Source organism: Rana temporaria, chromosome 3 (assembly GCF_905171775.1).
Source record: "Rana temporaria chromosome 3, aRanTem1.1, whole genome shotgun sequence".
NCBI lineage: Eukaryota > Metazoa > Chordata > Amphibia > Anura > Ranidae > Rana > Rana temporaria.
In genome coordinates this window covers 216,673,038-216,698,760 of record NC_053491.1, presented here as the reverse complement: position 1 = coordinate 216,698,760, position 25,723 = coordinate 216,673,038, and the positions used below count along the sequence as shown (strand labels likewise).

The 25,723-nt window shown below is 40.0% G+C and overlaps 1 protein-coding gene across 1 annotated transcript in view; it reads left to right on the top strand.

The window, feature by feature from the left end:
- The window catches only part of CFAP54 (cilia and flagella associated protein 54), a 533,435-nt gene that overhangs the window by 461,413 nt on the left and 46,299 nt on the right, over nucleotides 1-25,723 (top strand). Inside the window, exons 59-63 of the mRNA XM_040344233.1 lie at nucleotides 4,402-4,510; nucleotides 4,861-4,987; nucleotides 6,369-6,467; nucleotides 17,578-17,719; nucleotides 25,286-25,435. Of these exons, the coding sequence (XP_040200167.1) occupies nucleotides 4,402-4,510; nucleotides 4,861-4,987; nucleotides 6,369-6,467; nucleotides 17,578-17,719; nucleotides 25,286-25,435 (627 nt within the window). The remainder of the gene's footprint in view (nucleotides 1-4,401; nucleotides 4,511-4,860; nucleotides 4,988-6,368; nucleotides 6,468-17,577; nucleotides 17,720-25,285; nucleotides 25,436-25,723) is intronic.

Sequence of the window (25,723 nt, the reverse complement as noted above, 5' to 3'; positions counted from 1 at the left end):
GGCCTGCGTTTAAACGACAGTACTCCCCTGGGCAGGGGCCCTCTAATGCCAAACAGTATCGACGGCCTCCTGCGAAAGCAAACTTCGGCTTCAACAGCAAATCACAAGGACAGGCTGCTAGAGGCAGAAAGCAGTGGGTTCGCAAACCAGCAAAGCCAGCCCCCAAGCCGACCTTATGAAGGGGCGCCCCCACCCACGAAGGTGGGGGGAAGGCTGCGACTCTTTTCAGAGGTTTGGGAAGCCAGCATTCCCGACGAGTGGGTACGGTCTTCCGTGGCCACGGGCTACAAATTAGATTTCCTAAGGTTTCCTCCTCTTCATTTCCAGGAGTCGAGGATTCCAAACGATCCGGAGAAAGGAGCCGCATTAATGTCGGCATTAAATCATCTACTTTCCCAGGAAGTAATAGTAGAGGTACCAGTCCTGGAACAGGGGCTAGGTTTCTACTCCAACCTATTCATCATCCCGAAGTCCAATGGAGATGTCAGGCCAATTTTGGACCTAAAGATGGTAAATACATACCTAGAGATCCGCTCATTTCGGATGGAATCCGTGCGGTCAGCAGCTACCACACTCCAAAAGGACGACTTCATGGCGTCCATAGACATAAAGGATGCCTACCTTCATCTTCCAATTTATCAGCCACATCAAAAATATCTACGCTTCATGGTGGCTTCGCGTCACTTCCAATTCGTGGCGCTTCCCTTCGGGTTGGCTACGGCCCCCCGGGTGTTCACGAAGGTCCTAGCTCCAATCCTAGCCAAACTAAGGATCCAAGGGGTCACGATCCTAGCATACCTGGACGACCTCCTAGTCATAGATCACTCGTCTCCCGGCTTGGAGCGAGCAGTGGCCCTCACGGTCCAATACCTCGAGAAGTTCGGCTGGGTCCTAAATCGAGAAAAGTCAGCTTTCCTGCCCACAAGGCAGTTGGAATATCTCGGCATGAGATTAGACACAGAACAACAAAGAGTGTTTCTACCTCTGAGGAAGGTCAAAGCCATCAAGGAATTAATCCTACTGGTTCTAAGCAAGAAGGAACCGACTATTCGCCTATGTATGAGGTTACTAGGCAAGATGGTGGCCACATTTGAGGCGGTACCATACGCCCAGAGCCACACTCGCATCCTGCAGGCAGCCATCCTGTCAGCATGGAGCAGAAGGCCACAGGCCTTGGATATCCCGTTGCCGCTCTCATCAAGAGTCCGACAAAGTCTGTGTTGGTGGTTAGACCCTCAGAATCTACTGAAGGGGAAGTCTTTCAGCCCAGTGGCTTGGAAGATAGTGACCACAGACGCCAGCCTGACGGGCTGGGGAGCAATTTTGGATGGTTGCACTCGCCAAGGTACTTGGGCAACGCCAGAGAAGCAGTTGCCCATCAACATCTTGGAGCTCAGAGCTGCTCGACTAGCCCTCAGGGCTTGGACGTCAAAATTGCAGGGGTTCCCGGTGAGAATTCAATCAGACAATGCCACGGCCGTGGCATACATAAATCACCAAGGGGGAACCAGGAGTCAAGCCGCTCAGAGAGAGGTGAGCTTGATTCTCCTATGGGCAGAGGCTCATGTGCCCTGCATATCGGCAATATTCATTCCAGGAGTGGACAACTTTCAGGCGGACTTCTTAAGCCGCCAGACTCTATTGCCGGGGGAATGGTCTCTGCATCCACAAATCTTTCAAGCACTCTGCCAAAGATGGGGAGTGCCGGACGTGGATATCGTGGCATCGAGACTCGACAAGAAGCTAGACAGGTTCATGTCCCGCTCAAGGGATCCGATGGCCTGCGGAACCGATGCGTTGGTTTGCCCTTGGCATCAGTTCAAACTTCTTTATGCGTTTCCCCCGCTCCAGTTACTACCCCGCCTGCTGCGCAGGATCCGGGTGGAGCACATACCAGTCATCCTGGTAGCTCCAGCATGGCCCAGAAGGGCATGGTACTCACTAATCTTAAGGATGGTAGTGGGAGACCCTTGGACTCTTCCTCTACGGCCAGACCTGCTATCGCAAGGTCCGATCCTCCACCCTGCCTTACGGCATCTAAATTTGACGGCCTGGAAGCTGAATCCCTGATTCTCAGGGGTAGAGGTCTGTCTCAGAAAGTAATCTCTACCCTAATCAGAGCCAGGAAACCGGTCTCTAGGGTGATTTATTACAGGGTCTGGAAGGCCTATGTAGGCTGGTGTGAGTCCAAGCGATGGCTTTCTCGCAAATTTACCATCGATAGAGTATTAAGTTTTCTCCAGCTAGGAGTGGATAAAGGATTGGCATTAAGCACAATCAAAGGACAGATTTCTGCTCTGTCAGTGTGGTTTCAGCGGCCGCTGGCCACCCACTCGCTGGTTAAGACCTTCCTTCAAGGGGTCTTACGTATTAAACCTCCAGTTAAATCCCTGCTTTGCCCGTGGGATTTAAACCTTGTTCTGTCAAGTTTACAGAAACAACCGTTTGAGCCGTTGGCTGAAATTCCCTTGGTTTTACTGACAAGGAAGTTAGTATTTTTGGTCGCCATAGTTTCCGCAAGAAGAGTATCGGAACTGGCGGCCTTATCCTGTAAGGAACCATATCTTATTTTTCATAAGGACAGGGTCGTTCTCCGCCCTCATCCTTCCTTCCTACCGAAGGTTGTATCCAGTTTTCATTTAAACCAGGATTTGGTATTACCATCCTTCTTCCCTAAACCTACTTCCAGAAAGGAAGGGTTGCTGCATACCTTGGATATCGTCAGGGCCATGAAGGCCTATCTTAAAGCTACAAAGAAGATCCGGAAAACAGATGTGCTGTTCATATTACCGGATGGGCCCAAGAAGGGGCAGGCAGCTGCAAAGTCCACCATTTCTAGGTGGATTAAGCAATTAATCACTCAGGCCTACGGCTTGAAAGGGTTGCCTCCTCCAGTATCATTAAAGGCTCATTCTACTAGGGCCATGGGCGCCTCCTGGGCAGCACACCACCAGATCTCTATGGCTCAAGTTTGCAAGGCGGCAACCTGGTCTTCTGTCCACACGTTTACAAAATTCTACCAGTTGGACGTAAGAAGGAAGTCTGATACAGCCTTTGGGCAGGCAGTGCTGCAGGCTGCAGTTTGAGACCCTCGGATTCCGGGGGCTCCTCTTTTTTGAGTTAAATTTAAGATTTAAGATTATTTTTCTCAACTAAGTTGGATTTATTATGATTTGAGTATTTCTCTAAATTAAATCCTTTTGTCTTGGAGATGTTCTCCCTCCCCTCATTGTGAGCATTGCTTTGGGACATCCCATATAGTAATGAATATGCCGCTCTGTGTCCCGTGATGTACGATAAAGAAAAAGGGATTTTTAATACAGCTTACCTGTAAAATCCTTTTCTTGGAGTACATCACGGGACACAGAGCTCCCACCCCTCTTTTTGGGGACCATTTTGGGAGGCATACTGCTTGCTACAAAACTGAGGTACTCCTCCTATGGGAGGGGGTTATATAGGGAGGGGCATTTCCTGTTTGAGATTGCCAGTGTCCATCACCTGAAGGTACTCCATATAACCCATATAGTAATGAATATGCCGCTCTGTGTCCCGTGATGTACTCCAAGAAAAGGATTTTACAGGTAAGCTGTATTAAAAATCCCTTTATTGTCTTTCACCAAACTTTAACTAACACGAAATCAGCAAAAGCAGCCCAAAGGGTGGTGCCATCTGAATGGAACTTCCCCTTTATAGTGCCGTCGTACGTGTTGTACGTCACCGCGCTTTGCTCCAGCATTTTTTTTCCACGATCGTGTGTAGGCAAGTCAGGCTTGACAAGAATCACGTCGAGAAAAACTTTGTTTTTTCTAGGACAAGAAAAACGTCCGTGTGTACGCGGCATAATACTCTTCACCATGCTTATCACATTAAATGTGTTCTACCTATATTGCATTATTTCTTTATGATGGCAGGTCATATCCTATATCAAAGTAGCTTAAAGTAATACTATAGGAAAAACTTTTTGTATTCATTGTAGATAGAGCAAGTGAGGGTTATAACCCCTGTCAGATTTGTTTTCCCCATCTGCCTCCCATTGCTGAAATTTCCTTTCACTTCCTGTCCCAAAGCCAAACAAGAAGTGAGAGGAAATCCCTGCAAATTAAGGGAATTCCTTGGGTACCCCCAGGTCATCAGAACTAGTGAGCCCATTGAAAGATTTTCCCTCTATTACTTTTCTGGGGGCAACCAAAAATGTGGGATTTTCTTTTACGTTCACTTTCATTGATAATGATAAACAGGACAAATCAATAGGATGAATCCCCTAATAGGGGCACCGACAGGAATAAAAAAACGGACCAGCATTCTAATCCCTCTGCACTTCATCCCCTTTTTCATTCACTAGGTTTGTATTACTTTTGATGTTGTTGGAATGCAGTCTTTTTGACTTTAACTTTATTTTAGGTAAGACCGAGCACCTGATGTTTGTTCTTGGAGACAATGAAAAATCCAGAGCCATCAAATCCTTTTCTGAGGCTATAAATGTGAGCAGTAATTATGATCATAACTTTAGGTAAGAAAAATACAGGGTTTTGTTAGGTTGAATGACACATTTTGGCCAAGCTGATAAGTATATACTTTCGTTGTGTAGACAGAAATTATTTTCTGATAATTATCAGGTTTGAAATTGGGAAATTATTTTTGATAACAGTTTTCACAGAATTTTATGAAATGTATAATCTCTACTAAGCTAATAGGAAATTGTTCATCTTCAGTAAATTGTTAACTGTAGATACTTGCAATCCTGTATTTCAGTATTTTCATCTACTTATAACAATATGAATAGCATAACCTATTTTCTAGTCATTTTTAGTTATAACTTTGTATACAAACTTTAAAGCTTTTTATTTATATCTCTCATAGCCTAATACGAAAAGCTTACCTGGAAATATCTCTAATATATATTCACATGTCCAATCTGGATACAAACAAAAATACTATAACTCTTCGAACCACAAAAACACCAGAAACTCCCACATCAAAAGGAAAGGTAATTCCTGTATATAATATATGTTATCATTATTAGTGGTAGTGATAGTATTTTATTTTAAGATCTCTGCTGTGAATTATTTGGCTAGAATATACTTGGAGTTAGGAACGTTCTTAACTGGCAAGATATACGCTATTGATAAATAATGCTGATATATCAAGATAAAATATTACTCTGGGGTTTAATAAGTAAAATATTGTCTGGATTCTTTGACTGCTTTCAAACTGAGGCGCTTTATAGGCACTATAGCGCTAAAAATAGAGCTTTATTTTGGTGGTATTTGATCACCACTATAATTTCTACTTTTTGCGCTATAAACAAAAAAAGACTGACAATAAACAATATTTTTTACTTTCTACTATAAAACCTATCCAATACAAACATATAAAAAAATCAAATTTCTTCATAAATTTAGGCCAATATGTATTCTGCTACATGTTTATAAGCTTATATTAATTGAATTACGCAAACATTATAGCATCTATAAACTATGGGATATATGCTAGAATTTGTATTTATTTATTCATTTTTTTATACTAGTTATGGTGGCAAGCTGGACTGCGATCTTGCATCAGCCAATCGGACACTAAATTACACTTTTGACACTTTGCAGGAACTAGTGACACTAATACAGTGATGGGTGCTAAAAGTATGCACTGTCACTGTACTAATGACACTGGCTATGAAGGGGTTAAACATCTAGGGAGATCAAAGGGTTAACTGTGTCCCTAGCCATTGTTTGTGTTTACTATGTGTGCTGCTTTTACTAGGGCAAGAGACGGAGTTGAGTTGTTGCTTTGCAGGAACAGAGAATCCATCCCTTCCCCCCTGTCAGAACAAAACTCTACCTTGTTTAAATAGGCAAAGCTCCATTCTGAGTCTTTTCCCGCCGATGGACATCATATGCCCAGCACCCACAGATCGGCTTCTGCTGTGAATAATCACAGCGTAAGCGGTGCACCCCCTGCAGGCGGAAGTGCAGAATCATGTATATATACGTGATCCGACACACAGCTGCCGCCCTGTAGCAGTAAAAATTAGGTTTACTAACATTAGCACAAGGATAGTGTCTATTTTTTAACCTGTATGGATGAAAAATCTAATTGGTTGTCATTAATTTTTTCATTTTTGCATCATGTGTGTCATGAATCGTCTTTACAATATTTATTTTTTATTAAGCCTAGGTAAGTTTTAGTAGGAAAACTACTAAAACTTACCTAGGTTTAATTTAGATTTTGTTGATAATGTGAGTAAAGCTTAGGTGATGGTTGTTAAGGTTGGCCGAATATACTCCAAAACTATAAGAATTTCTTTAAAAATTACCTGGCATTTTTCTAAGTTTTTGGCTTATCATTTAATAATCTTAATCTGAACCTTTCAGGCAGCTAAAGTGCTGGCGAGATATGGTGGTGAGAAAGTATTGAGCCCATTGGAATTCTACAGAATGCTGGCATGGATTGCAATACGAACTGCTACACAGGTGCTTCTTGTTTTTAGTATAAATGCTTTTGTGCAAATGTTATCATAAAGAGGGGTAATTATTAACGTTTAAATAATATGATCTGGGAAATTCTTTTTGTAACTTGCATTCATGAATAAATATGTACTGTATGTTTCAAGTAGTTATACCAATAGGAAATATTTTAAATGGTGGTGTTATTGCAGGGTGGTATTTTACAGCACACAAGTGACGTGCTGTCCAGTAATCTTATAACTAAATACTGCCAATGTAAAATAGTAGCCTGAGAAGCAAAGTTACATAATATATCTTATTGTCTGTACAGCTGTGGGAACCTTTATATGCACAGCTGTTATTGCGAATCATAGTTTTTGCAATAATACATATAATGTCATCTAATTTTTTATTTATTTTTTGCTTTTAACAATGCAGAATGCAAGCATCTACTACCCACTTAAAATATTTATCTTTTTGCTAACTGACTACTAATTATATTATACCCTTTACCTATATATTTTTGCTACATACCGTATGTTTTTTTGTTGCACTGTTTGTTAGTTTATACTGTATCTTTTTTACTCACGGGGAACTATGCATAAAAAAATGATTAATGACATACTGCCTAGTTTGTTTTAAGCCTAAGTTTTTATAAAAAAAGAAAAGCACAAGGGACATTAAGTGCTTGAGAGTTCCCTATGTAGCAACATATGGAAAACTACCAATATTGTTCAGCCCATTGACTGCTGCTGTTAAAGTTGAAATCTTATAGCATAGTACAATTTTTTTGTTGTCAAATTTGTTTATTGGGTTTAAAGTAAAGAGAAAACAGTAGATACAATTGACAATAAAAGATTACAGAAAAAGAAAAATGGTATCATGTAATAAGAGAGTATTTGAAACATAGAATAATCTAATAAATATTTGTAGATCCTATGAGAAATATTAAAGGAATCATTAAAGCAGGTTATAGTCAAACCAATCATGTTGGTCTATTACATTTGAACTCATATAAAATATTATAGAATATTATAAAAAAAACGGAACCGGATATAATTATGATATGAACTATAGCTATGGAGCAATTGTAATTTTAGCAATGAATCAGTTCAAAAACTGGCCCGAAATAGGGGGGAGGAGGATCTTATTCATGTTAATTATTAAAACAATAGGAGCAAAATTAGATCTCGTATTTACATATTCACATTTACCATTTTATATAATGAGATAGCTTGGGTTATATATTTGAAGAAGTGAGAGATAAAAAGAAAGAAAAAGGACAGAATGTGGAGTATAAAAAGTGGAAAGTGGTAAAAACAATAGAATAGGAAAGGGAGTACAGGATAGAGGAAAGGCTCCGGGATCGTTACATAATAGAGATAGTAATAATATCGATTAACTGTATCCAGAATGTTACTGGCTTACAATATCTTACCAAGGTCTCAATAGAGAATCATCTGGGTTAGATGAGATAGTATAGGTCGCCCATGGGTTCCATATTGTTTCATATATGTCTATGGAATCATTGGTTATGGCTTCTGATTTTGAGTGGAGCATGGCTTGGTGTACTCTATTTCTGGTTTCAGAAACTAGAAGCGTAGCTGTTTTCCAAGCTTTGGAGATGGTTTGCTTTGCGGCTGTGGTGATTTAAATTTAAGAGTGCGGTAGTCGGATCAGAAGTAATGGATTTCTTGAAAACTGCTGAAATCATGAGGAATATTTCTTTCCAGTAATTTTTTGTAACAGGGCACTTACAGAAAATACTGTATGTAAATGTGTTCCCGGATCACCACAGCCGCAAAAACAAAGCAGGGAATAATGGGGAGCAAATTTTGCTATTCTAACAGGAACCAAATACCAGTACATGAGAACTTTATAATTTGTTTCCATAGCAAGTATATTTTGGGAGGACGTTTTAGTATTTGACCATACTTTATTCCAGGTAGATATATCTATATTGAAATCAAGGTCGTTCATCCATTTTTCAGCATATGAAGGTAGATTTGCGCATAGTACAATTTTTTGATAAGAAACTGGTCCTGTGTGTGGTAGTATAGCAGGGGCAGGGTGCATTGCACCATAATGTTATGTAGGCATTTATAAGAGAAGCGTGGGAGCTGTGTATACCTCCAAATGAACCCCTGCCACCTCTGTTTTATGGTTACTTTTAAAAAAAGGTGTCAATGTTAATTTTAATAGTTATGTATCAGATGTAATATAGCTCTTTTCAAATTTTACCTTAAAAATATCACGCATTTGTGTTCATAAAGAGACTGAATAGGCCTTATTATTTTGAAAGCACTTTGGAACTGAAATTTTGAGTATTTATAATACTAGCTCACTGTATGAGAGGTTTAATGGGCAACTATATTCTGCAATCAGCATGAATTTTTGGGCGCCAATCGCTGGCTGATATGTTTGTGTGCTTTATTTTAACACAAACAAGTTATAATTATTGCAAGTTTTTGCAATCATAATATTAAAGTGATTGTAAACAATCACCTTGTAAAACAACCCATTCAGTTTTAAAAAGAAATGAAAGGCGAACCATTTTTGTATAGATATTAAAAAAACATTATAAATGATCACATTCCCTCTGTTCTCAGCTGCATAAGAGCTGGGGGAGGAGAAGCAGCAGCACACTGAGCTCCCCAGTGACAGGCTTTGAGGGGGGGGGGTTGTCAAGACATGGCTGATCATTGGAGGAGAACAGCCTGAGCCTAAGTACCCACCATAGCTAGAGAATTCATTACGGTGTGTTCACCTGCTTAGTGTGGTCAGTTTTTAATTGGAAAGCTAGGGGACTAGCAGGAATGCCAGGGATTTCACACAAAGGAATCAATACAAAGAGAACAGGATACTTTCTCATACAAGTACATGATACAGCAGGCACATATCAGGAATATAAAATGTTGGGGTAACAAATGCTTTCATATTCATGCAATGTACAAACAAAACAGTAAACAAAGATACCCCCCCCCCCCCCCCCCCCCCCCCAAGTAACCTATAATATTAAGGGCTCATTTGTATATAAAATTACATACTGTGTCAAAAGTTATGCTGCTCTTGTACATTGTGGCTCCTTCAAATATATACTCAGACATATTCCTGCCTTCATTATTGATGCTTGAAATAAAGATGAGCTTACCACAATCCACCCACCACCCCGTTCCACCTTTTCTCCCTTTCTCTCAGAAATAGAATACAAAAGCAGACAGCTTTGCTCTCTCTTTATGAAATGAATATGATGGGGGAGATTTACTAAAACTGGTGCATCTGTGCATGGTAGCCAATCAGCTTCTAACTTCAATCAGCTTGTTCAATTAAGCGTTGGCAATAAAACCTGGAAGCTGATTGGTTTCTGTAAAGATTTGAACCAGTTTTAGTAAATAACCTCCCTAGTGTCATGCGTGCACCCTGTCTTAAATGTCTATTTGCAAAAAATATATTTTTTTAGAGTAGGAAAATAGATCAGTTTAAAAAACATATGAATGCTAAAATCTAAGATTAAATTGGCTCAAAAGCATTTTACTTCCTCTTAAGCTGTATTTAGGCTACCTTCTTTGTTTGCATTATAAGACATATATTACGTATTTGATTTTGGGCTTTATACCACTTTAAGGTTTAAGTGGTTGTTTCAGGCAACATTTTAGGTTTAAAGGTAGTGGCCCAGATTCAAGAAGCTATTGCGCCCGCGCAACCATAGGTTGCGCGGCGCAATAGCCGTTTTGCTCCCGCGTAGCGAATGCCCCTGATTCAGGAACATCGCTACGCGGACTGCAGCCTAGGATATGACAGACATAAGCCTCCTTATGCCTTCATATCTCAGGCTGCATTCTTGCGTTGGCCGCTAGGGGGCGCGGCCATTGTGATCGGCGTATAGTATGCAAATTGCATACTACCACCGATTCACAAAAGTTGCGCGGGCCCTGCGCACGCAAGGTACGGAGTTTCCGTACGGCGACTTTAGCGTAAGGCTGCTCCTACTCATAGTAGGCGCAGCCAATGCTAAAGTATAGCCGCCCTTCCCGCTCGTGAAATTTAAATTTCACGTCGTTTACGTAAGTGATTCGTGAATGGCGCTGGACGCCATTCACGTTCACTTAGAAGCAAATGACGTCCTTGCGACGTCATTTGCCGCAATGCACGTCGGGAAAGTTTCCCGTCGGAGCATGCGCTGTTCGCTCGGCGCGGGAGCGCGCCTAATTTAAATGATTCCCGCCCCCGGCGGGATCATTTACATTAGGCGCCCTTACGCAGGGCAAATTAGCATAGCGCCCGCGCAATTTACGGAGCTACTGCTCCGTGAATCGCGGGCAAATCGAAATATTTGCGTGGGCGCAGAGCAAAAATCGTTGCCCTTTGCCCACGCAAATATTGCGCGGTTCTACCTGAATCTGGGCCTGTGTTATTTAAAGGTTATATTTAGAGTTTAAAATGTAGGGTTAAATATAAGGGTGGAGTTCACATTAAGGGGTCTTTCACACAATAGGCCAGGGGCGGTAAAAACAGGCAATTGAGCAGTGGTTTTACCTGACCATCTACAGCCAGGCATACAGTGGGAGGAGGCTGTTCGCATGCCATCATGGCACCACCTGTCAAATTTGCCTATTCAAGGCCTATGTTGCAACTGCCTACCAAATGATTTGCTCATGGTTTTGGTACTTTCATTGCCATTGGGTAAAAAAAGGGGTTTCAGGAGACAGCAGGATAACCTCCTGGACACTGGATAGTGGCTGCTTAGAATGCATCCTGAAAACCATGGATTGCCTTTCAGAGAATTAACAAGTATTATCCTAGCCCAAGGGGTTAGTTTTGAAGTTCAAGTTGAGTTTACAAGCTACGTATTGGGGTTTATTTAGCATTCAGAACCAGTAGCTAGGTAAAGGTCAAGATTAACTTGTTTAGTTTATATTAGGTTGTTTTCGGTGATAAATAAATGTTTAAGTTGTGATTAATTTCGAGCCACTAAAACAATTGCTCCAGTTTCATTATGCCAGGATGCTAGCAAAGGCATTTTACTGTTACAAAACCATTATAGCCCTGTATATTCAGTAAGGAAAAGACACTATACTTTCTCAGTAAAATGTTTGTTATACGAATGGTCAGATAAATACTTGTGAAAAGATAGTCAGGTTTCAGAAAACAGCAGAACAGAGCCAGACAGGACATTCTCCCGGGATCTGGCAAGAAAGACTGTCTGATGTGAAGACATCTGCTCAGTTTTTATCCATTGTTCCATACTATTTTATATGCCTTTATGCTATAAAATACTCCTGTAAGTTCTAATACAGGTTCTGTTCTCATGCATACATCCGGTGTAATACATTTTTTAATTCGCCAAATCCTACAAACCATTTAAGTAGTGATGTGCAGCGTGTAAATGATTTTTGCTGTTTTCTTTTTTTTTTTTATTATTATTTTTTTTTATTAGAGAGACACATCTTTGAGGTATTACTCTTCTGGCTGTATAAGTAGCATCTGTTTCTGTGCAGGGTCTCCTGGAAATTTTATGATCAGAACAGATTTTATGGGCTGGCATAATATCCTATAATCAGATTTGTGCACATTACAGGGTGAAATCTGTTTTGCTTTTCACTGTGTCTAGAAGTTATTTAGTGCAGTAGTATGCTAGGAAAGGGAGCATTTGTCACCAGAAAGATTTTCTTCTGCAATGTATTCTGTCCGTTCTGATAGATAGCAGAAGAAAATAGCCATTTCTTCTCATGTGCAGCACTGCATGGACTCTAATGTTGTCCTTGCCTCACCTTCAGTTTAGAGCAAAAATAATGCCTAATAAGGATGCTTATTAAACTTAGAACTTATTTAAACTGACCTTTCAGTAAAATGTCAGAAAATAATATATTGTACAATGAAGTAAAAAAAAAAAAAAATTAAAAAACGGTTTACTCTTGAAGGACTTACTAGATTTCTTTAGCCTGCCTCTCCCAGCTAGCTAAGGTCTCTCTGATGGAAAAAAAAACAGATAGGGGAAGTGATGAACACCATGACAGCATGAGATAAATAATGGAATCATATCTTGTTGTCACATGGAATATTCTATTGGATTTTTTTAGAAACCAAGTTTATATTTTCTTAAATTATTGTAGCGAAACAAGTTTAGTCCTAATCACTATACAATATACATGAAATATTTAAGTTAATATTTAGTGTTACCCATGTTTTTTTTCGCACTTCTCTGGTCCTGTAATGAATGGACACTTATGGGGTATGAGTATGAGGTATGACCACCTGTACCAACCAGCTGTTTTAATTCCATTTGTTGATAGGATATCACTTGGCAAAAGGAGACATTTTTGACCAATACCTAGAGTAACTATATACTGATAAGTGAATCCATTTATTAAGCAAACTGCTCCTTCAATCTGAAATTCCCCTTGGCTTGTTTGCTGAATGTTTCCTAGAGTTGGATCTGTAAAAAGTTCTCATTTATCCAGGTTTATGGTATAGCTTGTAGTAATTAGTCATAAGTACTGGTTCTGTAACGTTGAAGACCTTTCACAGTTTACCAAGCCACTGTCAGATCTGGGCCCCTGCCATTTATGAGCAGATCTGTCAGTTAATTACCAGCCACTCATTTCCACAGTAACTCACCTGGTTACCATTACCTGCCTCATTAATCTAGCTTCTTGCTATCCCCTTTGGCCATTTAAACAGCTTTGCTCACTTCCTCTGTGCCCTTGAGTGGTCTAAGATTTTCAGTGTGCTACTGTGTATGACTTGGCCTGGCTTACTTCTCTTCCTGTTTTTGCTCCTTACTACGCTGACTTCTGGCTTCCTGACCCCGGCTCATCTTATTACCTGCTCTGGTATCCAAACCATGGCTTCAGTTTTTGACTACGTTCTGTGTGCGTTCTGAACTGTTATTTTTTGCTATTTTATTAAAGGTGTAATTTAAACTGCATGTATGGTTCCTGACAGTCCAACACTAGAAATGAAGAATTTTTTTTGTAAGCTCAGAAACATCTTCAGCATTACAGAATAAATGTGACTAACTACTACTAGCTATACCTTTGCAACATTTAGTACAATTCACAATAAGAAATCCAGATTTCCATATAATACAGAGAATATAACGGCCTGCAGTCCCAATCTGATTTTAAAATCCACTTTTGAGGGTAAATCATTCACTTTATTAATAAATCATTGATGGATTCCCATGAAGCACCAATCTCACTTTATTCATTCATTGAATACAAAACTTGGGGTCCTATTAAAACGCAATAATCGCACCACATCCCCAAATAATAGTCATGTTAATAGGAAACAATGGACAAGGAGACTTTAAAGGTGTGACACCCTCAATTAATTAAATATGCACTAAATATACTTTAAAAAACTGTCTTACTGACACATAAAGTTACACATAATAAAATATTGTAAAAAAATATATAGTACCATATATTACATCAAAGTATCATATTACATCAAAGTATCAATATAAATAACACCCATAAAGAGGCTAAACCCAGAGGCAGAATAATACAAAATGGTGGTGCATTAACCTCTTTGTCCCCTCTTTGTCACAGACAAAAGGCGTCCACAGCGCGGTCGAGTTGTTCTGGGAGGACGTCCCTGGGACGTCCTCCCAGAATCCTTCTCTCGCGCGCCCCCTGGGGCGCGCTCCCGGAACCATCTAGAAGGTCTAGAAGACCCGGCGCATCACAGATCGCGGTAAATTGCCGCTGATAGCGGCCGTTTACCACGTGATCGCTCTGTCAAATGACGGAGCGATCACTTGTAAACAAACCGGCATCATGTGATGACGCCGGTTCCTCTCTCTCCTCTCTGTACCGATCGGTACAGTGTGAGAGGAGAGGGGGGAGAACAGAAGCAGCAGCAGCTGCTGTGGGCTGGATCTGTGACAAATGCAGTCACAGATCCAGCCATCCCTCCCTGCGCAATACTCTGCAATAACACCAATACTCTGCAATACCCCCCATACTCTGCAATACCCCCCATACTCTGCAATACCCCCCATACTCTGCAATACCACCCATACTCTGCAATACCACCCATACTCTGCAATACCACCCATACTCTGCAATACCACCCATACTCTGCAATAGCACCAATACTCTGCAATACCACCCATACTCTGCAATACCCCCAATACTCTGCAATACCTGCTAATATGACAGAAACTAGATTTTTTTTTTACAGAATTTTCAGTGTTTTTTCTTTTATAGCGCAAAAAATTAAAAACCCAGAGGTGATCAAATACCACCAAAAGAAAGCTCTATTTGTGGGGAAAAAAGGACAAACATTTCAGATGGGCACAATGTTGTATGACTGAGTAATTGTCATTCAAATTGTGAGAGCACCGAAAGCTGAAAATTGGTCTGGTTAGGAAGGGGGTTTAGGTGCCCAGTGGTTTTGGTTTTTGGGAGTTGGGTGCTATAAATATAGAGACAATAATATAAATACATATAGAAGAAAAATAAGGCACATAGTCAACTAAAACATATATGCATGTGGGGAGAGGTAGACACTCACAGAAATACAGTATATCGCTGGAGAATACTGTTAAAAGATGGATCCAAAGGCCTCAAAAGTCAAGAAATGTTATGGAAGGTCCCCACAGCTCCCCATGCATCACTGAGGGGCTCTAGATTTGGGTGTGTGAAGGTTCTCATTTTGCCCAATACAAATGATGATTTTAGGGCCAGCATCCTGTGAAGTGAATATACTGCAACGAATGGATAAAAGCATGTCAGTTTTGGTTTTCCAAAGGAATCAATAGGTGAATTATTAATAAAGTCAATGATTTGCCCTATCTAGAAACTGGATAACAAAATCAGTTTGGGACTCATATTCTCCATAGTATAATGAGATCTGGATTTCTTATTGTAAATGGTACTGAATCTTGCAAAGGTATAGCTTGTAGTATGTAGTCACATTCAACTGTACTTGTTCTGTAATGTTGAAGATGTTTCACAGTTTACCAAGCCTCTTCTTCAAGTAGTGTAACTAAAGAAATGGTTTGGTAAGCTACGGAACATCTTCAACATTACAGAATAAGTCCAGTTGAATGTGACTAACTACTACAAGCTATATCTTCGCAAGATTCAGTACCATTCACAATAAGAAATCCAGATCTCAGTCTTATATGGAAAATATGACACGCCACCAGTCCCAAACTGATTTTGTTATCCAGTTTCTAGCTAGGGCAAATATTATCTTTATTAATAATTCTCCTATTGATTGCAAAGGAGCACCAATCTCACTTGCTTTTATCAATTTATTGCAGTATATTCACCATCACATGCATTCACTACACAGGATGATGGCCTTAAAATTCTCATTTGTTTTGGGCTTATCCACCAGCCATTGGGGAAGGTAATAGCTAACCGTAAGTGCAAAGGAAATGCCAGAAAATTACTGGCATACAGGGGCAAATCTAGACCGGCGTATTTATGCATACCATAGGGACCACTGAGGGTGGTGACAATCACTATAGTAGTTGCAACAACTGCAATAATTGCTGCAATCCTCTGGGTCATGTCTAGAGTTGCTTTGCTTTTGCTTAGTGACCACAGGGGGGCGCTTGCTCTGCACTCATAGACTGCATTGCATTTTTTCAGTGAATACAATGTATCTCTGATTGGACATGTTGGCAATCATGACATTCAATATAAAAAAAACACAAATCCTTCTGTGAATGGCAGCAGCTCTGAACGAGTGACTCCTTGTATGCGCTTTGCAGAATTGAAGAGGACCTGGAGGACTCAGAGCAAGGACCTGGAAGATTGCAGCTATCATCGTAGTAGTGCTGACTGCTATAATGATGGTCACCTTCCACAGTGGTCACTCGCGTATGAGATATACATACTTCCATTTGTCCAGGCTGGACCAATGTAACTATGTAATAAAGATCATACCTAGACCTCAGTCGTAATAATTCTTACAACCCCTACTGAGATAATACATTTGAGATTAAATGTATTGTATTTAAAGGATAAGTTCACTTTCCAAAAAAATTATAATTGCACATTTTTTGCAGGTTAAAAAAATTTGTATTTATTTTCATTTTTTGTTCAGGACCTGTAAAGCATTGCTGTTCGTGGGTGTAATGCCACGGTCCTGCAGACTGTCTGAGTAGCTGTCTGCCCTTACCTCCGATACGGGCAGGCAGTTACACTCTGATAGAAAGAGCTCAATGATCTACCAAGAGCGTGGTAGTTCATTGAAAACTACAAGCCGGCAGCTGCAAAGGATGCCAGGACTTATAGTTTTCACATTTCACAGAACACTGTGATTGGATAATGTGGCAGGGTGGGGGCGGAGCTCTGCACGGCCACACTTTTTTACAGTGTGACAGAAAGTGGAGGGATAAGATCCCCGGCTTGCTGTCAAAACAGGGATTTGGAGGGGTGCGGGTGCAGGGGGCTGGTGCATGTGTAACATGTCACATGTTATACCCTATATATGGGTGTAACATTTTACAAAAGGTGAACTTATCTTTTGTTTTCAAATAGTTTTAATGAAAAAAGAAAAGGTTTTCCATATACAGTAACAAGTGATGTCGACCATCACAGCAGGTATCAAAACAAATGCTAATATCAATTGACATAGCTACCAAAGACTTTGGCTGTGTGACACATTACATGGTAAGAATTAATGCATATGGAGAACTTATCTTTTAACTCCTTATATCTTTGTCTATTTTGAAAGTATCTGAAAATGTTATGGTTACATTGAACTTGACAATTAAGCAAAGGAAATATGATGATATTGTACACAGCTTGTGTTCTATAAAAAGACAGCAGTGTTTTCACTTAAAATGACTTTGATGAGGAAAAAGTCTGAATTATAAAAAAACGATGGCTAACTAGAGACGGGAGTTCCAGTCTCTGTCAGAAAAAAGATATTACCTTTCTTATAAACTGCTCGTAAATTGCTCTAGGCAGGAAACTTCGGAAGCACAGGGAAATCTTTGCCTCCCCAGAAAAAAACATTAACAAACTGAAAATTACCTGTCTATCTGAATGTCTTGCTGTGAACCTCTTCTTTAAAGTCTCTTACCTTTTTTACAATTTTATAGTAAACTTAGTTTTGTTTTAGCAACAGTTACTGTATTTACTTTGACACAATATCTTGAATCTTTTCAAAGGTGGGGGAAGCCATGTTGGCATATAAGCAGCTGATTGGAGAAAGCAATGTTACTGTGCAGACTATTGATCCCCAATTACATCAGAACATACCATCATTTGCTTGTATAGATCTACTAGCAAATTACAAGGCGTACTTACCAGGTATGTCTAGATACTAGTGATTTTTCTTTATCATGTTTATGTAATAAGGTGATGCAAAGTTAGAAACCAATTTATTTTCCCCTTGCAGCAATCACTTCAGAGTTCTAAATTGACTACTTTGTACTTTACACAATGGGTTTGATTTAGTGAAACTGGAGAGTGCAAAATCTGGTGCAGCTCTATAAAGAAATCAATCACTTTCCATTTTTTTCAAATTATATTTTGTTAAAGCTTAGTTGAACAAGCAGAAGTTAAAAGCGGATTGGCTGTCATGCACAATAGCACCAGATGTGAATTTGTGAAAAAGAACATATATAGGTGCATCTCATAAAATTTGAATATCATCAAAAAATTCATTTATTTCAGTAATTCAATTCAAAAAGTGAAACTCGTATGATTTATATAGATGTGTTACATCTGGAGTCATATATTTCAAGCATTTCTTTATTTAAATTTTGATGATTTTGGCTTACAGCTAGTGAAAACCCCAAATTTGGGATGTCAGAAAGTAAGAATATTACATAAGACAAAGGATTTTTAATACACACATGTTGTCCTACAGAAAAGTATGTCCATGTAAAGTATAGTATGCACTCAATACTTGGTCGGGGCTCCTTTAGCATGAATTACTGCATCAATGCGGCGTGGCATTGTGGTGATCAGCCTGTGGCACTGCTGAGGTGTTATGGAAGCCCAGGTTGCTTTGATAGCGGCCTTCAGCTCACCTGCATTGTTGGGTCTGGGGTGTCTCCTCTTCCTCTGGACAATACCCCACAGATTCTCTATGGGGTTTAGGTCAGGTGAGTTTGCTGGCCAATCAAGCACAGTGATACCATGATCGTTAAACCAGGTATTGATACTTTTGGCAGTGTGAGCAGGTGCCAAGTCCTGCTGGAAAATGAAATCGGCATCTTTATAAAGCTGGTCAGCAGAGGGAAGCATGAAGGGCTCTAGAATTTCCTGGTAGAGGGCTGCACAAAGGACCAACACCAGCAAGTGACACGGCTCCCCAAATTATCACTGACTTTTAAGAGTCTTCACTATGGAAGTACCTGCATTCTGATGGATAGATAGAAGGCCGGTTGAGCCAGAAGGAGTCCACTCCTCCTTAAAGGTGCAGGACCACACTGAACACCCAGCACATAGCAATATGGCAGCAAAGGTGTCAGTGCGTTGCCTGACCAATATATCAACAATACAAACAAATGGCCACTTCCCCCATCTATAACTGGCCTTTGCAGCAAGGAGCACTGGAAGGGCAAAATAAAACCAAAGATTTCCAAGCTCAACTTACCGACCAGCATACAACCCACCAGGGGTCTAGTCTGCATTTGCAAAAAAGTAAGGTAGGTTGAGCTTGAAAAATGTATTTGGTTTTATTTGGCATCTCTTCAATACAACTGTGCTTCTGCTGCACTTAAAAAAATATGGCCTCCAATTGTAAGATAACCCATTTATCCTTTGTACCTGTTTATCTACTTCAATTCAAAGTCCAGAATTTATAAAGCTTCTCTGGGCTGTCAGAAAACAGGGGACAGAGAGCTGAAATTATACAATGTGGAGCTCCGTGAGGAGAGATCTGAGAGCTGATATTTGGGAAAGGACACACACCCCCTTCACACAGCACACAGGTTGTGTGCTGCAGATCCCTCCCTGTGATCTTTTTTCTCTTGATGTCAGGAAAGCTTGTCAAAAGTGACTCATGTAGATAGTAGAGTAATGGGACAACAGGTATAAATTACACTTGGTGCTCTGGATTGAGACAAGTACACACTAAAAAATATATCCTTTATTCATTTTTCATGTCTGAGGTTTACAACCACTTTAGGGAACTTATAGCTACTTTGCCTTACTTGAGATTTGACAACATAGACTTGTGTGGTGCTTTAAATTCCTCTTGTTTTTAAAAAGATAAAAAAAATCAGATGAAAAATTCTTGAGTACACACCCCCAATTATGTTAGTGATGGGCTCCTATAAAATGTGCCTGCTTAAAAAAAAAAGTCTCTTTCAAATTCCAGTATACTATTGTATTGTAGAGTGTTGTAAGAGGAACAATGAGCTGCCTGAAAAACCTTGCAATTTTGATATACTCAGCCAAAGGTATGATTTAAATCTATGATTGCTTGCACAAAATACATTAAAATTCCATTCAAAAACCACTTTCAGTGCCACACTGATTGCTTGCTGAATGATAGAAAGATGATATTGAAATATATAGTGTCTGAATGAATGAAAGCACCATCCCCGTCTAAATGAGCCCCTTTAAAACACCTGAAAACAGTGAAAAGAAAAAAAATCAGAACCTATTCTTGGCACACGTTTATCATCATCGTTCTTTCATTTAACAAGAAAAACACAGGAACGTGGTACACAGCTGAAAAACCTCTCATGTGCTCTTAGCCTAAAATGCCAGTTGCACTGTGATAGTTTCATAAATAACCCCTCATGTTGTAAAATGGCCATTTTACAGACCTATAGCCACACTCACCCTGCTGTATTTCTCTTCCTGCTATTGCCAGATGTGAAAAGATATTTTCTGTTTAGTTCTGTACACTAAAAAAAAAAGGAAAGGTTCATTAAAATTACCTATAAAAACAATTAAAAAAAAAATGGTTAAAGGAAATCTGAGATAACAGCAATGTGGAAGCTGCCTATGCTGATGTATTGCTCTGTGTATTTAAAGCTTAAAGTGATACTAAAGCCTTGTTTTTTTAAAATAAAAATAACAAACATGTTATAATTACCTGCTCTGTCCACTGGTTTTTCACAGAGAAGCCCAAATCCTCCTCTTATCAGATTCCTCTTCAGCGCTCCTGGCCCCTCCCTCCTGTTAAGTGCCTCCACAGCAAGCAGCTTGCTATGGGGGCACCTGAACCGAGCCGCAGCTCCCTGTGTCCATTTAGACACAGAGCCCTGGCCGGCCAGCTCCCACCCCTCTCTCTCCTCATTGGCTCACTGACTTTGGTTGACAGCAGAGGGAGCCAATGTCACTTTGCTTCTTTCTCAGCCAATGAAGAGGGAGAGTCCCAGGCAGACAAGACTCTCGTGCAACATCGCTGGATCAAGATGGGGATCGGGTAAGTATTAGGGGGGCTGAAGGGGGCTGCTGCATTCAGAATGTTTTTACAACCACTTTAACTCCAAACAGATGTAAAATATACAACTTGATATAGCTTTGCATACATGAATGTATCCCTAAATGTATTTATTTGCAAATGTACACTCTTGATATAGCTTTATATACATTAATACATCCCTAAATATATTTATTTGCACGTGTGCACTCTTTTTTTTTGGAGGGGGTAAGAAATGGCCTTCCCTAAACAGAATATAAACTTGTAGGTAAATAAAAGAACTAGCCTTTGCTAAGTGGAAGAGTGGGTTTGATAATAAAGTTGACAGTGCCCCCACCCAGGACAGAGCCTCTGTGAACATTTCCTTCCTGGGAAATCAACCAGTAACCCTAGTAATTTGGAACAGAGGAGCAAGAATATCCCTTTAACTTTAAATATATGAATGCACACCAGTATGGAAATAATACAAGCTTTATATATTAAAGGATGATTAAAAGATGAATACTAGTACATACATCCAATGTACAAACAGGTAATATCAGCAAATAGCCCAGCAAGAGTCCTGGTGGAATTGTGCACATATACCTAGGTCTATCATCCACAGTGGCAGCGGCCCCTGGGGATGATCGAGGTACAACATCCATCATGGGGTCGAAGACCTGCTGACAAGATTAGTAATTATGGGGACAACCTCCAGCTGTTGTCCAACCAACTGTTGGCTGAAATGCAACTTCTCACCCACACAAATTGTAATGTGGCACTAAAACTCAGAGACAGGTTATCTATTTTGCGTCTTAGTCCCTAGTAGCTACCCTGCAACCAGACCTCAAACTATCTAAGTGGCTGTTGAATGCCTAACCTGGCTCTAGTCTATTCTGTTTATTGAGTCCTGAGCTAAAACTATCTATAGAGTCCAAAATGCTTTATTTTGTTGACAAATCACTTTGAAAAAAAAACCCTAGCATGTTTGGCTTTGGCCATCCTGAGTAAGGGCAAATCACTCATGCAGCATTTACTTCTTGGAAGCTATTTGTCCTTAGCTCAAGCATGCATGGAGGAGTGTGCTTATCTAAAAAAAAAACTCCTCCTCTCCTCTCCGCCTGAAGACTTCTGGGATGTATGACATCATTTGCCTAGGCAAGAAACCAGGGAGTAGCTGAAGATATGTAATTTGTTTTATCTAAAACAAGTAAATATGATATTCTTTCCTATCTATTTACTAATGCTAGCGGCATGATGATTACAAATAATGTTGCTTGGGAAAGTGAAGTTCTACTTTAACTGCAGTAGAGAAAATTAGGTTTCCTGCCTTGTATGGTTGTGTCATCTAAATTTCAGGACTGTATGGAATAAAAATACAAATCTTTTGGCAGGTAAAGCAGCTATTATATATGTATTTCCTATATGTATTTAGCTGGTTGCGAGAAGGTAACATTTTAAGGTGCAGGCTTTGTACTTGCTTAACCACTTTCAAACTGAAGCGCTGGGTGCGTTGGTGCCAAAGTGCCGCTCTTAGCGGCGCTTTATCATAGTTTTTGCCGCGATTTTCAGCTGCTAGCGTTGCGGTTTTAACCCCCTCTAGCGGTCGGAAAAGGGTTAAACCTGCCCGCAAAAACGCTGCTTTGCGGAGCTTTGCGGGCATTTTGGAGGCTCTGCCCCATTGATGTCAATGGGCAGGGGCACTGTAGGTATATTCACTGCTCCTACAGCGCCTCAAAGATGCGGCTGGCAGGACTTTTTTTTACTGTGCGGCCAGCGCAACACTCCAGTGTGAAAGCCCTCAGGCAAAGCAGCCTAAGCGAGGAACTGACTTTGCTCAAGCATGCAGAACAGGGGTTCATGCTTTGTTGTTACCTAATGAGATCAAAATCAGAACAACAACTCCAGTACCTTCATTATTAAAGGAACACTAAAGTAAAACATGTTTTTTTTGTAAAATAACAAACATGTTATACTTACCTCCACTGTGCAGCTCGTTTTGCACAGAGTGTCCCCGAACCTGGTCTTCTGGGGGCCCTCGGCGGCTGTCTCGGCTCCTCCTCGCAAGAGCTTTCCACCTATATGCGAGCTAGCATGGTGGAAAGCTTTTGCGGGCATGCTCCCCTGATAAAGCAGCGGGCATAGCCGCCGACTGTATCACTCAGTCCCGCCCCGCGGTTTTGAAAAAACATTTACCTTTACAGCCCCTTTAAAGTGGTATTAAAACTTAGTTGTTTTTTTTAAATAACAAACACGTTCTACTTACCTGCTCTGTGCAGTGGCTTTGCACAGAGCAGCTCCAATCCTCTTCTTTTTGGGTCCCCTGCTGGTGCTCCTGGCTCCTCCCCCTTGAGCGGTGCCTCAGGAGAAAGTAGATTGCCCTGGGGGCACCGCTGCATTCTCATTGGCTCACTGACTGTGATTGACAGCAGTGTTAGCCAATGGGCTCCCGTGGCTGTCTCAGCCAATGAGGAGGGCAAGTCCCAGAACATCCAAAGCTATCGTGAACATCGCTGGAAGAGAGGGAGCTCCAGTATGGATTGGAGGGCCGCTGCATACAGAAAGTTTCATAGAATGCATGAAGGGAAAAAAAACTTTAGCATTTACAACCACTTTAAAAGCAAATTTGCTGGCCTTTTTTTTTTTCATTCAAATTTAAGTTTATTTTCAATAAAATAAATACATACATTTGTATTAAATTAGCAAGAAATAAGTCAATAGCACGCAGAAATATAATAATTTAAATACATTTCAATTCATAATAATCATTCCTGTCTTATTAACTGCCACTTATATCTATCCATCCTATATGCTCTACACCATGTGGTGAAAGTAAGGCAGTTCACATAAGCTAAATTAAAAGACTATTTCAAAGTAATACTTTAAACTTGAAAGAGAAACAGAATATTTTCATATATCAAGGAATTCCTAGGTCTAGCGTTATCACACAATAACTTATATAAGGGATAAAACTAATTGAGTGTACCAGATTAAATTACTTAGAATAATTAAAGGATAAGATATCCGGAGTGCATCAACCTCTCCGACACCCCTAACGGGAACTTTCTGTGTCCAAGAGGTTGAGCAAAACCTCCAATCCTCCCTCCCTCCCTCCAATAACTATTACTGGAACTCTCCGATAACCGAAAACAAATTTTCGGAATCCCCATCAAATCTAATTATTTCAAAGGTTTGGTAGAATCCTTCAATTACTTAAACATAAACTTATCTTTTCAAAATAAAACAAACTGAGGACCAAAAATCTTAAGGATTCTATCCCCAGAGATAAAATAATGAGATAAAACCTAAGAAGAATCAGAAGAAAAAAGAAAGAGTGACAAAAGACAAGAGAGGAAGTGAAAAAAGAAAGCCAGAAGAAAATCAGGAGAGATAGAAAATTAGCCTGCCTGCCATCTACCAGCATCGTCCAAAAGACACTGATGTCATCAAAACCTTCACGGAGTATAAGTTATCCCCATGTATTCCAACCAAGGTTCCCAGATTTCATAGAAAAGAGTAGACTTATCCAACATGGAGCAGACCCTTTTCTCTTGTTCCATAATCCATGTGACCTTTCTTTTCATATATAGGATGGAAACATTAGTCTTTTTCCATGCAGCTGCGAGTGTAATCCTGGCACCCGTCATAATATATAAGATGAGTTTTCTGGTAACCTTAGAAGTTAGAGGTAACATTCCGTTAAGTAAAGCAATAGTAGGAGATTGATGCAGGTTACAGCCTGTGACTCGTCTGATTATATTGAACACCTTATTCCAGTAACCCCGAATTTTGGGACATTCCCACCAAATATGTATCATAGACCCCAATCCATGGCAGCTTCTGAAACATAGGGGAGAAGTTGTCGGATACATAGAGGTCAGTTTGACGGGAACTAAATACCATCTAGTATAAATTTTTATGTTCGCTTCTATAAGAGAGACATTCACATAACCTTTAATGGATCTGGTATAATTCTTATACCAGTCCGACAAATCCCATTCGTTATTAAGTTCCTTTTCCCATGCCAGCATATGCGGCAATTTGGTGTCATTAGTAGCAAGTGAATTATATATAATTTAAATATTCCCCTTCCTGGACAAACCCTGATCACATTTACTTTCATAGGGTGTCAAAAGTCCAGATATCGAGTCGTTATCCCATAGGCTTTGAGCGTAGTCATGTAGTTGAGAAAATCTTAGTTTTTCTGAAACAGGAAGGTCTAGCTTGTCAATAAAATGTTGCTCGGGCAAATTTGCTGGCCTTGACCATTTTGTCCTCATAAGTTCACATTAAAGCACACTTTGCTCTGATCAGAAACTGTCACTGGCAGAAAGAGAATCCTCGTTCCTCTGAAAGCTCTGACTACAGATGCCTTGACCTTACAAAGGCTTCTTTATTTACTCCTACAGTTGAAAAGAGAGGCAGGGCATTTGCTTGTAATTTAGTACATACTATTTTTGGCTTATTTTAATGTTATTTATTGCAGTTAATCACAAGTTGTGAATTCATAGGTTGTCATAACTGCACTGAAAAACAGGAAGAAAATGCAGGATATCGTGCAACAGGAAAGCTTAATCTTCCCATAGGAGAGCTGTCTTGGGTACATATCATCCGCTATCAGAATCACCTAATGAGGTTGAAGAATATTCTCACCCTGACAGGTAAATTGCTTTTTTTTTTATTTTTATCACTGCTTTGCTGGCAATATAAGCAAACGAAAATAGCAAAAAGGTAGCATAACATCTATTCACCTTAAAATATACAAATTAGAAGAATAATGCATAAACAGGCAACTTTCTGTTTAATCTGATCTTTGTTTTTTGCACAGTACATGACTGAAGTATAAGTAAGAAAACAATAGGCCTTTGTAGAACCACAAACTTTTTGCAGACACTGCAACAGTACCAATAATTGGTCCTTGTTCTAAGGGCCCTTTCACACGTACGGAT